Source organism: Tursiops truncatus, chromosome 11 (assembly GCF_011762595.2).
Source record: "Tursiops truncatus isolate mTurTru1 chromosome 11, mTurTru1.mat.Y, whole genome shotgun sequence".
NCBI classification, from domain to species: domain Eukaryota; kingdom Metazoa; phylum Chordata; class Mammalia; order Artiodactyla; family Delphinidae; genus Tursiops; species Tursiops truncatus.
This window is the reverse complement of record NC_047044.1, coordinates 58,136,140-58,152,148: the sequence shown is the minus strand read 5'-3', so window position 1 is coordinate 58,152,148 and position 16,009 is coordinate 58,136,140. Positions and strand designations below refer to the sequence as shown.

The window sequence follows — 16,009 nt, the reverse complement described above, 5'->3', positions numbered from 1 at the left end:
CCCCTCAAAACAACTTTTGGGTGCTGGGCTCAAGAGAACCAAGAATTTGAGAGGCATTGACTAAATCTGGAAAAATGTAAGCAATATAACGGGCAAAGCAGATGGGGGGTGGTGATCAAAGTAAACACACTGGAAGAAATAGGATTCTTCCTCTTCTCATATACTTCCTGAATATAACCACAGAACTCCATTACCTTCTCTGTCACTTCCACAAGATTCCATCACCTCCTTTAAAAATATACTTACCATAGTAAAGGTTGTAGTTTCCAGTCCTGTTGGTGCTCTTTGACATAATTGACCTTTGGCATCAGTTCACCAATCTGGGTCATTTTACTTTTATGGCCCTAAACTTATAATCAGAGTATAAACATACAGGTTTTTGTATTAGTAAATACATATGGAATTTATTTATATAGAATTTATAAAATAGAATTTATTTAATTGGATCTTTTTTTTTAAATAAATTTATTTATTTATTTATGGCTGCGTTGGGTCTTCGTTGCTGCGCGCGGGCTTTCTCTAGTTGCGGCGAGCGGGGGCTACTCTTCGTTGTGGTGCGCGGGCTTCTCATTGCAGTGGCTTCTCTTGTTGTGGGGCACGGGCTCTAGGCATGAGAGCTTCAGTAGTTGTGGCATGTGGGCTCAGTAGTTGTGCCTCGCGGGCTCTAGAGTGCAGGCTCAGTAGTTGTGGCACGCGAGCTTAGTTGCTGCACGGCATGTGGGATCTTCCCGGACCAGGGCTCGAACTCATGTCCTCTGTATTGGCAGGCGAATTCTTAACCACTGCGCCACCAGGGAAGTCCCAATTGGATCGTTCTTTATCTCCCTTCTGATACTTTCTACTTTTTCTAGATCTATTTCAATTTCTTAGAGTAGTAGGACTCTAGAGAAATGGGAGCTGGGATGTCTTGTCTAGTGTACTTTGATTCTGTACTATTTTGTTTCCTTTTTTTCCTAGAGATAAGAGATGATCCACCAATTTCCAAGAGATTGGGAGTTATGAAAAGAATTTACAAATAATCGGATTGTTTGCTTCTAGAAGGCAGAGAAATGAAATTGGATTGGGTGATTTCTGAAATTTCTTATTCAGTATTTTCACTTATATAGTTTCGCCTGCCTAGTCCTAGTATGATCTTTTGAATGTAACTAAGATACTAGTTTTTGGAAATGTTCACTTCAGATCATAAAATCTGGGTTATACAATACCCAGAGGGATACACTGGGAGACAGTAGGGTAATTAATCAAAATGGAGCTAACATCTGTTGAATGTGTACCAAGTGCCAGATACCTGCCTAAGGGCTTTATATACATTGCCTTATTTCATTTCACTACAATTTAGGAAGCAGAGACTATTTATTTTGTATATTTTACAGAGGAGAGAAGGTTCAGACATGAGGTAATTCTCCCAGTGTCACTCAGCTTGTGAGTGACAGGACCAAATCAGAACTTAGATTTGATTCCAAAGGCAAATGAAGTAGGTATTATCTCCATTTTGGAAATGAGTAAATTAGAGATGTTAAGTAACTTGGCCTAAAGTTACATAAACAGTAACTAACAGTGGTGTCAGAATTTGAACTCATGTCTGCTTCTCTCTAAAACTTACGGTTTTAACTATATTAAATTCTAAGATATCATTGAGCGTTAAGGAATACAGTAAGAGAACACAACACGTTGAGAATATTAGAAGTTTTAAAAAATTAAATTAGGTTGACTGCTATTATAAATCCCATTATAAATCAGGCCTTAAAAATGAAGAGTTTTTACCACATTGTTAGGCTTAGGGAGAAGACATCAACCAAGGACCTAAATGGCAATGATAACTTGGCATATCATGAATGAGAATCTCTGAGGGCAGAAAAGGGACTTTAAAAAAATATGGTATCACTGAGAGATGCCTTTATTGATTTATTGACTGCATTTGGCTGCTGTGCTTCCAATCTCAGTTGCAGTTCCCACATTGAGGCTGTTCCCACCCTTCCTGTGTCCCTTGAGCTGAGCAGGAACTTCCTGTCCTATTGGAAATGAAAGTTAGAGATTGGGGGTATGGTATGTGTGTATTTACTCTGCAGACTGTTGGTACTGTCTGTCCCATTATTATAGCAAAAAGGTGACAGGAAAACTAGAATAGAGACTGGGACTTCATTTAAGGGACGGTTTGGGCTTAATGTTTTTTGTGGCAAAGCAGACAGCGTTAATTTATTATTTAGAATATCCACTATGGCTGTGAGGGGGCCTTAAGAAGTGATTTGAAGGCTTTCATTCTATATCCCTCTTCTACTTCGACTAGATTGGTAAATTACTGGGTATCATTCTTAAATTTTTGTTTTCCAACAAGTTTCTTTTATTGTTAAGGTACCTTCTACAGGACATTCCTTTGAAAGTATTAGAGGTGAGTGTTGCAACTGTGTTCAATTCTTGACTCTAAATTAATGTTCTTCTTTCCTAAGAACTTTGTATTTTTCTTCTCTGTGAAGCATATGTTTTTAAAATAGTTATTTATTTATTTTTTTCTACAGTTCACAGACAGCTTGAAGCAGACATCCCAACTCTGAACTTCAGCTTGGGCATAAATTTCAGGTTGGGTGAGTAACTAATTGTTCAGCTTCATAGACCTTGAAGACTAGGAAATAGTGGGATAAAGATTCAAATAAGATAGCTTACAATTGAAGAAATCACTAGGCAATTATATCTCAATAAAGCTGGGGGAAAGAAAAAAGAAAGCACTAGGCACCAAGTTTCATGACATAGTCCAGTTTGAAAATTCCTTCTCAAGTATTAAGTCATAGCTGGGAGAATCTGAAAAGGATTAAGAGACATCAGCCCATCAGCATAACCTAAGAGGAGTAAAACTATCCAAGGATCTGAAACTAGTTATTTCCCATCCTCTGTTTTGCTTGTTTCTGCTCTTTGGTGAGCTCTTCTGTTTGTTCTTTCTTTGTGTGTTAAGGTCGCTCTAAATATAAAGTGGGGGGTAAGTCCTGAGCTCACCTCACATATTCTTTTTCAGTACTGTGATTTTCTTCACATGTTCTCCAAAGCAGTGTCCCAGTGGCCCCTTTAAAATCAAGATTGGAATCTTCTTATAGCTGAGATCTAAGGAGAAAATACCCTCATTTTTTCATGGGAATCTGAACTTGTTCATATAGGAAAGGTGATGGAGTTGAAAGGGGTAGACTTAAGAACTTTTCTTTTGCTTTAACTGCTAAGCCTGTGGGGGAAAACAAAAAACTAAAAAACCAAAAAAACATCTTGGGCATTAGGACCCAGTGGAAGAGCCTCACTCAGACTCGGGGTTAAGTTCTATCAGTGACGTAAACAAGCAGCCCTAGCTCATTCTTTACTCCCCCCTCCTTCTCTCCCCCTTTCTCCTCCCCCTCCTTTCTCCCTCTCCCTTCTCTTCCTCCCTCCCTCCTTCCCTCCCTCTCCCTCTCTCTCTTTCCTCTCCCTTTCCCTCTCCTTCTTCCCCTCTTCTGTCTCTTAGCTTCCTAACATTAAAGAGAAAATGCTGCTATCAGTGACTTCCAGGCCTGGGATTTCGACTTTTGGCTATAACAAAAACAACAAGAAGGTAGGGAAAAGTGCTTTTTTGGAATCCAGCTACTTCCTTTTCTGGGGATCGGGAGTGCCCTTGGCTTTAACATTCTCCTTAAGAGGGGAACGGGATTCCTCTCCTCTCACCGCCTCTCTTTTTCCATCACTTTTTTTGGCATCTTTTCTCACCTGGTTCTGAAGTTTTAGGAATTTATAGTCCCTGATGTGAGGCCTGAAGGCAGTGGAATTAAAAACAAATTAAGCTTTGCAAGTTTGTATCTTTGTGAAAGGAAGTTAGTTTGACTTCCTGCTGATGTATCCAATTTTCACAGGGAAAATATGTCACCTCAAACCCTGGCCCCCAGCCTACCACCTCCAAGGTTATTTTGTCATTTTGATTAACTGTTTGCATTCTCCCCCCAGCCCACCTTCTTTCCTACCATTCCTCCAGCATTATCAGGTAGCTGAATACAGTCAGTGAAATCACAACAGCTTCATCTGAGGACTGAGTCTACTCTTCTAGCTTTGATAAAGACCCTACCCCACCCAGCCTGTAGGGAAGGAGTTTTAAGAGAAGACGTACCTTGGGAATTAAGGCAGAAAGTTCTGTGATTCTTTGGGGTCTGCTGCTGAGCTGGGCCTTTCTGCTCTGCAGATAGCCAGGCTCAGCAGAGATATCTGGAGTCTATGCTTGGGCACAGGGGCAGTCTGGGGAGAGGTGTACAGGCATCCCCACAGTTGCCAGGGAATATCTTGGGCAGTTTCTTGGCATTTCAGTGCACACTGTGCTGATTAGGAGGAACTGTATGCTGTAGCAGAAAGACCATTTACCCCGTCTCTTCTTTTTTTTTTTTTTTTTTTTTTTTGCGGTACGCGGGCCTCTCACTGTTGTGGCCTCTCCCGTTGCGGAGCACAGGCTCCGGACACACAGGCTCAGCGGCCATGGCTCATGGGCCCAGCCACTCCGCGGCATGTGGGATCTTCCCGGACCGGGGCACGAACCCGTGTCCCCTGCATCGGCAGGCAGACTCTCAACCACTGCGCCACCAGGGAAGCCCTATAGCTGTTTTTTGAAGAAAAAAGGTGCCTTAGACATTTAAGGATCTTTTGCTCATTTGATGGACTGTTGGGCAGTGGGTAAGAATTCCTGATGCTTTCTTATACACCTAGGGAGACTGTTATAGGTGAACAAAGTATCTGATCAAGGCATTGGTAAATGTTTAGACCCAAAACACCTAGTGTTAGTTTATGGGTGTTAGTTTATGGGCGTTAGTTTATGGGTGTTAGTTTATGGGTGTTAGTTTATGTGGTATTCATTCTGTTACATCCTTAAGAAATATGGGTTCATATTTGTTATCAATTTTATATGTACAGACACACACACATAAATCAATATGATTTTGATAGATATCTAATCTGTCTTTATTCTTTTCATATCTTGTATAGTACTGTATGAAATCTCCTTCCTAATTTTTTCCCTCCAAGTCTATCAGGTTACCCATTAAAATACAGTAAAATGAATTCCAGAAATTGGTTTTTTCCCTATTAGCGGCTTCATGTATTTGATGCTATCTAAAATATTCTCTTTTCTTAGCTCTCCACTCCCTTTCCCGCTTGTTGTATAGGAAACATTTAACCAGCTTCTAAATCTAGGATAGTGTAGGGGACAAGAGGTATGATTGCGGACTGGGATTCAAATCTCATATCTCTTTCTGATAACTTGTAAGGTTTGAGAAACACATTAGGAAACCTGGGGTAAGGGTAGATACATACTTACTAGTGTATTTGTCAAGTATTCTTTGAGTTCTTACAGGTCACTGCTATGATGACATCACTTTGTGACTATATCGATGACTCCTTGTGTGTATATATAGGTTTGTGGGTGTTGGGTATATTTAAACTAATTGATTACTACACTGCTCTTTGTCTTTTTGTTTATATGTATGGCCTAATGTGTTCATTCATCTTTTGGGAAGAATGTTTCGAGTGAATTTGCTCATGTAATTTGTCCATTTTTATACTGAAAATTAAATTTTTAAAATAACTTATTAGTTTATAGTAATAAATGTAAGACATGTCTATTTTTAAAATTTAAGCATAAAGAGGCATATAAAATAAAAAGTCAGGTCTTCCCTTCATGTCCTGAAGTTCCTTACCTAAATCCCACTCCTTAAGGGAAATAACTAGTAGCAGTTTGCTCTATCTATTCTACCAGACTTTTTTCTATGACAAAGTAAAGTTTTAATTTTGACATTGGCTTATTTGCTCAGTTCCTCAAGTAGGACAAGTCTGTGTAAAAAAGTTCTTAGACCTGTCTGGAACATTTAAAAAACTGAAATAAAAAACAAAATTCTTAACTTCTGAAAAAGTACACATAAATATGTGCTTTTATTGTCCATCATTTTGTTATACCAGAATCTGGAAATAATAGATTTGCAGAAATCTGCCTTCTTTAAGGAACATTTTTACATCATAATTTACTGTAGTCATCACTTCTGGTTGGTGGAATAAAAATAATTTCCAGTGAGCTCAGTTTGAAAAGACATTTGTACATTACTGTTGTGACTTCATTAGTTTTATTTACTTGTCCTTATTATTTATTTATTTATTTATGTCTGCATTGGGTCTTCGTTGCTGTGCGCAGGCTTTCTCTAGTTGCAGAGAGCAGGGGCTACTCTTGGTTGTGTGCACAAGCTTCTCACTGAGGTGGCTTCTCTTGTTGTGGAGCACGGGCTCTAGGCCCGCGGGCTTAAATAGTTGTGGCACGTGGGCTCAGTAGTTGTGGCACACGGGTTTAGTTGCTCTGCGGCATGTGGGATCTTTCCGGACCAGGGCTTGAACCCGTGTCCCCTGCATTGACAGGTAGATTCTTAACCACTGCGCCACCAGGGAAGTCCTGCTTGTCTTTAAAAAGTAGGATTGGGGCTTCCCTGGTTGTGCAGTGGTTGAGGGTCCGCCTGCCAATGCAGGGGACACGGGTTCGTGCCCCGGTCCGGGAAGATCCCACATGCTGTGGAGCGGCTAGGCCCGTGAGCCATGGCCGCTGAGGCTGCGCGTCCAGAGCCTGTGCTCCGCAACGGGAGAGGCCACAACAGTGAGAGGCCCGCGTACCGCAAAAAAAAAATAATAATAATAATAAAAATAAAAAGTAGGATTGTCTGGGGACTTCCCTGGCAGTCCAGTGGTTAGGACTCGGCGCTTTCACTGCCATGGCCAGGGGTTCAGTCCCTGGTCAGGGAACTAAGATCCTGCAAGCCCTGCGATGTGGCAAGAAAGATAAGTAGGATTGTTTTATTTTGAAACATATTTGTATACTTTATCAGGGAAGTTGTTAACTGAGGAGCCCAGGACAATTATCATTTTCTTATTCTTTTTTGGCTGTTGTAAATATAGGCATACAATCAGCAAATATATAATGCCTGATAAAGGCACATTCTTTCTCAGGATGTAGTGTTGAATATCCTTTCCTTTCTTTGGAATTAAAATAGTCACAGAAGGGGGAAAATGTGGATTTCAAAGAGAGATTCTGCAAAATTATGGTACATGAAAAAAAACACATCTATTTTAACGGCCTTCAATTATTCTTTGTTCTTAAAAAAAAAAAAGATCAGAGTTCTAGGGTCTCAACACTTCCTTCAGCTTTTGAAAGAGTTGCCTCAGTAGAGAGATTTGAGTATAGGTGAGATTGAAAGAGGAAGTGTTTGGGACTAAAGGAATTTCAGACTTGTAAAGAACCTAACCACGCCTTCCCTGACATCATCTTCCTGGCATGTGTTATTATAAGTTAACTCCTCAGAGCATCAGCAACCATTCCCTTTGGAAAAAAAGAAAAGGGACTGTGTTTAACTTGGGATAATTTGCCTTCCCCAACCTATTTTGCATAAATTTCTATTTCTTCTTGATTTTAACATATTGAAGACCATATTGGGGCTGGGAGTTGTGGGGAGTGGAGGCAATGATGAGAGTAGAAGTGACTGGTAGGCACTGCCAGACTTTCACTCTTTAAGAAGTTTGAGTTACCTGAAATTTTTGGAAGAATTTACTCAGGAGAGAAGAAAGTAGGAAGCAATACTAGAATTGTTTATACTTCTAACAGGGAGAGAGAATTTTTCTGTGTTTACTACATTTTCATCTAGTTTCCATCAAATCAAATTTAGTAGAACTTTTAAAGTCTAACATCTCTTGACTGGGGGCAGCTAATAGTTCTGTTATCAGTAATAAAGTTAACTCAGTTGGTTAAAGTTTAGTAGTAATGTCTTTCCATTGATTCCTCCTTTTTTTTTTTTTTAAGCTCTACTACACTAACTTATGCCCTCATTACCACAGCAATAAACATTCCGCATGATCTCCTTGTCTCCTATTTCTCCACTCCCTACCCCTTGACTCCAAGTAATTTTATACCTGCTACCAGAATAATCTTCCAACATTCCAGCAGTTTAGTGCTGAGCATTTCTTATATACAAACCTTTAATGGCTATGTATTACCTGCTAAACAAAGTCCAAATCCTTAGCCCAATACCCACTGTTTATCCAGCCTTTCCTTATCTTCCCCACCTCTCCTGTATGATTTCATCACATTGACTCTGCTCTAGCCAGTTGTGTTACCTGCAGTTCTCTGGATATAACCTTTGGTTGTCAGTTTACATTTCTCATCCCATAAGAAAATATGCTATATAATAAAACAGAAAAATATAGAAAAGAACAGGACAAAATAAAATATAGATTAGAATAGGAAGTCAGGGGCTTCCCTGGTGGTCCAGTGGTTAAGACTCTGTGTTTCCAGTGCAGGGGATGTGGGTTCGATCCCTGATCGGGGAACTAAGATCCCACGTTCCACGTGGTACGGCCAAAAAAAAAAAAAAAAAGTCAGCTGGAATTAAAATGCAGATGTGCAAACCATAGAATTAATCCTGGAAGATGAAGGCTGATGAATAGTCATTGATTTTGTCAGTGTAGAGGTGGTTGGTGACTTTGACATGCAATTTCAGAGCGGGGGAGCAAAAGCAGGGTTGGAGTGGGTTGTTGAGTGAAAGAAGGTAAGGAAGTATAGATGGTATATATAGACTAATCTTTTAAGAACTTTGATTAAGATGAAGAGCAGAACCCAATTTAAAAAATGGGCAAAAGGTCTGAATAGATATTTCTCCAGAGAAGATCTACAAATAGCCATGAAAAGATGTTCAGCATCATTAGCCATCAAGGAGTCAAAACCACAGTGAGATACCACTTCACACCCACAAGGATGACTGTAATCAAAAACACAGATAATAATGTGTGGTGTAATTGGACCCTTATACACTGCTGATGGGAATATAAAATGGTGCAGCTGCTTTGAAAAACAGTTTGGCGGTTCCTTAAAAGGTTAAACACACTCCTAGGTATATACCCAAGAGAAATTAAAACATGTCCACACAAGAGCCTGTACATCATTGTTCATAGCAGCATTATTCATAATAGCCGAAAGGTGGAAACAACCCAAATATCCATCAGCTGATGAAAGGATAAATAAAATATTATATATACCCATACAATGGAATTTTGGAATTTTATTCAGTGATAAAAAGTAATAGAGGGACTTCCCTGGTGGCACAGTGGTTAAGAATCCGCCTGCCAATGCAGGGGACACGGGTGCGAGAAGATCCCACATGCTGTGGAGCAACTAAGCCCGTGCGCCACAACTACTGAGCCCGCATGCCACAACTACTGAAGCCTACAGGCTCTGCAACAGGAGAAGCCACTGCAATGAGAAGCCTGTGCACAGCAACGAAGAGTAGCCCTTGCTTGCCGCAACTAGAGAAAGCTCGCGCAGCAATGAAGACACAACACAGCCAAAAAATAATAATAATAATAGAGTACTGATACATTCTACAAAATGGATGAACCTTGAAAACATTATGTAGTGAAAGAAGCCACTCACAAAAGAACACATACATTTGACTCTTGAACAATGCGGGGCTTGGGAAAATCTATGTGTAAGCTATAGTCGATCATCCATATATACATGACTCCTCTATATCCATGGTTCTGCATCCTAGGATTCAACCAACAGCAGGTCTTGCTGTAGTGTAGTATTTACTATTGAAGAAAATCCACATATAAGTGGACCTGTGCAGTTCAAACCTGTGTTGGTCAAGGGTCAACTGTATTTGATGCTTCCATTTATATGAAATATCCAGAATAGGCAAATCCAGAGAGACAGAAAGCAGATTAGTAGTTGCCTAGGGATGGAGTAGGAGATGGTTGGGGGGAAAAGAGGAGTGACTGGTAATGGGTATTGGGTTTCTTTCTGGGGTCATGAAAACGTTCTAAAATTGACTATGGTGATAGTTGCACAACTCTGTGGTCCAAATACCATTGAAATTATACTTTAAATGGGTTAATTACATGGTATATAAATTATATCTCATAAAGTTGTTATTTTAAAAAGATAGGGAGCAGAGAAATGAGATAAAGCCTGAAAGAGGATGGTGGTAGTGTTGAGAAAATTTCCTTAAAGATGGGAGATATGGGAGCCAAAATGTAAAAAGAATCATGATGAGTAACTTGATACTTACTTTCCAAATATATATGTTCATATTCATATCCCTCCTACTCTCTGATTCTTTTGTCATTGTGCCTCATGTAGTATTCAGCCTCTGATCCTTTTGTTGTTGTTGCTTCCTTTTGGAATGGCCTTTCTGTTCATTTGTTCACTCTGCCCACATTCGTTAAATAGCTCCAGAATGCTAGGACCTGGGGCTAAGGCATGATGGTGGCCATTCAAGAGCTCACAGTCAAAACTGTCTTTCAAAACCCTAACTACGCTTTAGAAGTTCAGCTGAAATGTTACCTCTTCTATAAAGCTTCTCCTAATCCCTCTACCTCCTAACCCCAAAGGGGACTTTTTTTCTTAGCCTCCATAATATTTTGTACTTCATATGTGGTATTTATATAATTTTGCATTGTATTGGAATCATTTAGGTGATTGTCGTATCTTCATTGCTGTAGTGTAAACTCTGTAAAGGTAAAGACAGTGTTGTTCAGTTTGTTATCCTCTGAAACACCTGATATAGCATCTTAAGCCTATCTAGTAGATACTTAAAATATATATCCTAATAAATGTAATTAAACTAATGTTAGGCATTAGATTAAGAAAAGGAAAGCAGCATTTTGTTCTATACAAATTGTGAAATTTCGAAGGGGGTGGGAGGGAGGGATAAATTGGAAGATTGGGATTGACATATACACACCACTATATATAAAATAGATTACTAATAAGGACCTACTGTATAGCACAGGGAACTCTACTCGATACTGTGTAATGACCTGTATGGGAAAAGAATCTAAAAAAGAGTGGATATATGTATATGTATAACTGATTCACTTTGCTGTACACCCGAACCTAACACAACATTGTAAGTAAACTAGACTCTAATAAAAATTTTAAAATAAAATAAAGTTGTGAAATTTGGAGTTAGATCTGAATTTAAATATGGCTTTTGTCACTTATTAGATGTGTGACCTAGTTCCAAGTTTCTTAGGCTCTCTGACCTTGAGTTCTTCATCTTAAAGTACTGATATACTTTATTGGGTTATTTTTGAGGATTGGTAATATTTGTTAATATTTATAATCATATATCAGTATGTAAATAGACTGTTTCATCAAAAAAAAACCCTTTTTCTTGATGCCATTTCTTCCTCCACCTGCTGCCCAATTTCTCTTTTTCCCTTTATATAAACTATCTGAAAGTGTTGTTTATTCAAGAGTTATATACTTGCTGTCTCCAATTTATTTCCTTCCATTACTTTTTCTTTTATTATCTTTAATATATTATTTGATAATACAAAAGGTTACATGTAACTCTAAAGCATAATCATAAGAGGAACACCTGTAAGCCCATCTTCCAACTCAAGAACTAGAATCATTGCTTGTAAATTGCATATATTCAGGAGTTTCTCCCCATCCCATCCCCTCCCTCCTTCCCTTCTAGAGGTAACCACTCTTTTAAATTTTATATTTATTATTCTATTGCTTTTTTAAAACATAGTTTAAAGTCATGTTTAATTTGCTTGTTTACATTGTTCTAAGTACTTTATGTATAATTATATATATCATTTAATCCTTATGACAATTTCATTATTATTTTCCCTGTTTCACAGATGAGAAAAAATGAACTACAGAGAGTTTAATAATCACTTTGCTAGTGAACGGCCCAGCTGGGATTTGAACCCACATAGTTTGGCTCCTAGTCTATGCTCTCAACCACTACTATATTGTCTTATTGCAATTAGACAAACAGTCTTCTGTTTGTTTCCATTCAGTATTACATCTTCATGATTAATTCATGTTGTATATAGCTGTTTTATTCATTTTTTCATGTTGTATAATATTTCATTTTGTGAATATACCATAATTTATCCATTCTCCTGCCAATGAGCTTTTGGATTAATCCAGGTTTGTTTTTGCTATTCCTAACATTGATGCTCAGAATATTATCATTTATGTGGTACATTTGTGTAAGAATTTCTTTTGGGTTTATACCTAGGAGTGGTATTGTGCAGTATAGGTATGTGAATGTTCACTTTTAAGAGATAATGCTATGGAATTCCCTGGCGGACTGGTGGTTAGGACTCTGCACTTCCACTTTAGGGGGCACGGGTTGGATCCCTGGTTGGGAACTGAGATCCTGCATGCTGCACAGCATGGCCAAAAAAATTAATTAATTAAAAAAGAGATAATGCTAAATTGCTTTCTAACTATACCACATTTGTTTCCATCAACAGTGTAAAATTTACTGTAGACTCACATCCTCTCTACTTGTTGATAGTGTCATACCTCTCAGTTTCTCCTAAACCTAATCCAGTTAGGCTTTTACTCCCACCACTCCACCAAAACTGCTCTTATGAAGGTCTGCAGTGACTTTCACGTTCTTCAGTGGTCAGTTCGTAGCCCTCATCTTACTTTTAATCTATTAATCTATTGTCAACACTTGACACGTTTGATCACACAATTCCTTGGAACACTTTCTTCTTTTGGTTTGCAGACCACCATACCCTCCTGTTCCTCTAGTATCTGTGGCCTTTCCTCTTCAGGCTCCTTTGCTGGTTCCTCCCAATTTTCCTGATCTCTAAACCTTGGAGATCCCCAGGACTCAGTCCTTGTTTCTTTTCTATCTACACTTCTTCCTTCATAATTTTATCTAGTCTCGTAGCTTTAAATATCACCCATATCTAATGGAAAATAGAAACCCTGCTGGATCCCATGTCTCCTGCCAGTTACTGTCCCATTTTTCTGATCCCTTTTATAATCCACCTTCTTGAAAAGTAGTTCCTACCTATAGAATCTCTACTTCATTACATCTTACTCTCTTTTACTTAGTATTTGGGGTTTTTTTAAAAAATAAATTTATTTATTTTTGGCTGCTTTGGGCCTTCGTTGCGGTGCGCGGGCTTCTCATTGCGATGGCTTCTCTTGTTGCAGAGCATGGGCTCTAGGCACATGGGCTTCAGTAGTTGCGGCATGCAGGCTCAGTAGTTGTGGCTCCCGGCTCTAGAGCGCAGGCTCCGTAGTTGTGGCGCACGGGCTTAGTTGCTCCACGTCATGTGAGATCTTCCAGGACCAGGGATCGAACCCGTGTCCCCTGCATCGGCAGGCGGACTCCCAACCACTGCGCCACCAGGGAAGCCCTCCATTTTTAAGTATACAGTATAATAGTGTTAAGTACGTTTACATTGTGCAACCAATCTCTAGTAGAACTCTTTTCATCTTGTGAAACTGAAAATCTACACCATTAAACTTCCCATTCTCCCCTCCCTGCAGCTTTTGGCAACCACTATTCTATGTTCTGTTTTTATTAATTCTCTAAGTACCTCATATAAGTGTAATCATACAGTATTTGTCTTTTTGTGATTGGCTTATATCACTTAGCATAATGTCCTCAAGGTTCATCCATGTTGTAACATATGTCAGAATTTCCTTGCTTTTTTTTCCTTTAATTATTATTTTATTTATTTATTTTTGGCTGCATTGGATCTTCGTTGCTGTGCATGGGCTTTCTCTAGTTGTGGTGAGCGGAGGCTACTCTTTCTTGCAATGCCGGGGCTTCTCATTGTGGTGGCTTCTCTTGTTGCGGAGCGCGGGCTCTAGGCTCGTGGGCTTCAGTAGTTGTGGCACATGGGCTCAGTAGTTGTGGCTTGCAGGCTCTAGAGCGCAGGCTCAGTTGTTGTGGCACACAGGCTTAGTTGCTCCGCGGCATGTGGGATCTTCCCGGACCAGGGCTCGAACCCGCGTCCCCTACATTGGCAGGCAGATTCTTAACCACTGCGCCACCAGGGAAGCCCCAGAATTTCCTTGCTTTTTAAGGCTGAATAATATTACATTGAATGTATTTACTTCTTTTTTTTTTGGCCACACCACATGTCTTATGGGATCTTAGTTCCCCAACCAGGGATTGAACCGGGGTCCACGGCAGTGAAAGCCCGAGTCTTAACCACTGGACTGCCAGGGAATTCCCGCATTGAATGTATATACCACATTTTGTTTATCCATTCATCTGTGAGAGATACTTGAGTTGCTTCCATCTTTTGGCTGTTGTGAATAATGTTGCTATGAACATGGGTGTATAAATATCTCTTCAGACTCTGCTTTCAATTCTTTTGGGTATATTCCCAGAAGTGGAATTGCTGGATCATATGGTAATTCTATTTTTAATTTTTTGAGGAATTACCACATTGTTTTCCTCAGCGGCTGTACCATTTTACATTCCCACCAACAGTGCACAAGTTCTGATTTCTCCAAATCCTTGCCAACACTTATTTTCTGTTTTTTTTTGATGGTAGCCATCCTAATGGGTATGACAGGGTATTTCATTATGGTTTTGATTTGCATTTGTCTAATGATTAGTGATGTTGAGCATCTTTTCATGTGCTTATTGGCCATTTGTATATTTTCTTTGGAAAAAATTTAAGTCCTTTGCCCATTTTTTAAAATGGGATTGTTTGTTTTTTTGTTACTGAGTTGTAGAGTTCTTTATATATTTTGGCTATTAACTCTTTATCAGGTATACGATTTGCAAGTATTTTCTTTTTTTTTCAAGGAATGAATTTTTTTTTCAATCTTTTTAAAAATTATTTATTTATTTATTTTTGGCTGCTTTGGGTCTTCGTTGCTGCGCGCCGGCATTCTCTAGTTGTGGCGAGCGGGGGCTACTCTTGGTTGCGGCGTGCGGGCTTCTCATTGAGGTGGCTTGTCTTATTGCAGAGCACAGGCTCTCGGCACGCAGGCTTCAGTAGTTGTGGCACGTGAGCTCAGTAGTTGTGGCTCGCGGGCTCTAGAGTGCAGGCTCAGTTGTTGTGGTGCACGGGCTTAGTTGCTCTGTGGCATGTGAGATCTTCCTGGACCAGGGCTTGAACCCGTGTCCACTGCATTGGCAGGCAGATTCTTAACTACTGGGCCACCAGGGAAGTCCCTAGGAATGAATTTTTATAAACAAGTTCTACAATGAAAAGTAAACAGCGTCTGTTTTTTAAAATTAACTAATTATTTTTAGTTTTGGCTGTGTTGGGTCTTTGTTGTTGCACGCGGGCTTTCTCTAGTTGTGGTGAGTGGGTCTACTCTTCGTTGCAGTGCGCAGGCTTCTCATTGTAGTGGCTTCTCTTGTTGTGGAGCATGTGCTCTAGGCGTGTGGGCTTCAGTAGTTGTGGCACACGGGCTTAGTAGTTGTGGCTCACGGGCTGTAGAGCACAGGCTCATTAGTTGTGGCAGACGGGCTTAGTTGCTCGGCGACATGTGGGATCTTCCCGGACCAGGGCTCAAACCCGTGTCCCCTGCATTGGCAGGTGGATTCTTAATCACCATGCCACCAGGGAAGTCCTGGAAACAGTATCTTGATACATAAAAGTTTTGTTAAACAAGGTTTTAAAGTTTTTAAATCAGAAAGTGTTTAAGACTAAATTCTCAAATGTTCAAATAAAAACAAAAAGCAACCTATACAATTTCAACAATAAAATGTGTCCTTGTGCACTTGTCTTGGGTACTTTGAACATGTTAAAATTTTAGAAGTTTGAGTTATAGAGGCAGCATTTAAAGGTTTTGTGAACCATTTTTTCCCCAAAAAAGTATACTTTTAGTAAAACATTTTACCATTTTATCTGACCATGCATTTACATTTTTATTCTTCCAGAATAAGGGGATTTACATTAACACTGTATTTTTACTGTAAAAAAATACATTTAGAGATATTTAACTTACTGAGTGGCTTCAGTCATACATCAAACATGATTTAATGAACAAATTCTAAAATTTTATAATGAAATAGCACATGTAGATATATACTTGTATGTTCAGTTATGGTAAAGTTCAAGATTATGTCACAGAACTTACACTTAAGTTCTCTAAGAAGTTAAATAATATGATTTATCCTGAAGCTTTACCAAACAGCTTTCTGAAATGTTAGTAAAATGAATCACTGAAGTTACATTTTCTCATTTATTAACAAAA

General features: G+C 39.3%; 1 protein-coding gene across 4 annotated transcripts in view; it reads left to right on the top strand.

The window, feature by feature from the left end:
- Nucleotides 1-2,030: 2,030 nt before the first annotated feature.
- Nucleotides 2,031-16,009, top strand: part of RBMS2 (RNA binding motif single stranded interacting protein 2) — a 62,682-nt gene continuing 48,703 nt past the window's right edge. For 2 of the 4 annotated variants that reach the window (XM_033866459.2, XM_033866458.2), the window contains exon 1: nt 3,372-3,568. In XM_033866459.2, the coding sequence (XP_033722350.1) occupies nt 3,503-3,568 (66 nt within the window). In that variant the 5' untranslated portion in view covers nt 3,372-3,502. Of the gene's footprint in view, nt 2,047-2,352; nt 2,390-2,516; nt 2,583-3,371; nt 3,569-16,009 lie in introns of those variants that run through there. The other 2 variants (XM_073788495.1, XM_004332703.4) reach the window with 2 other exon arrangements.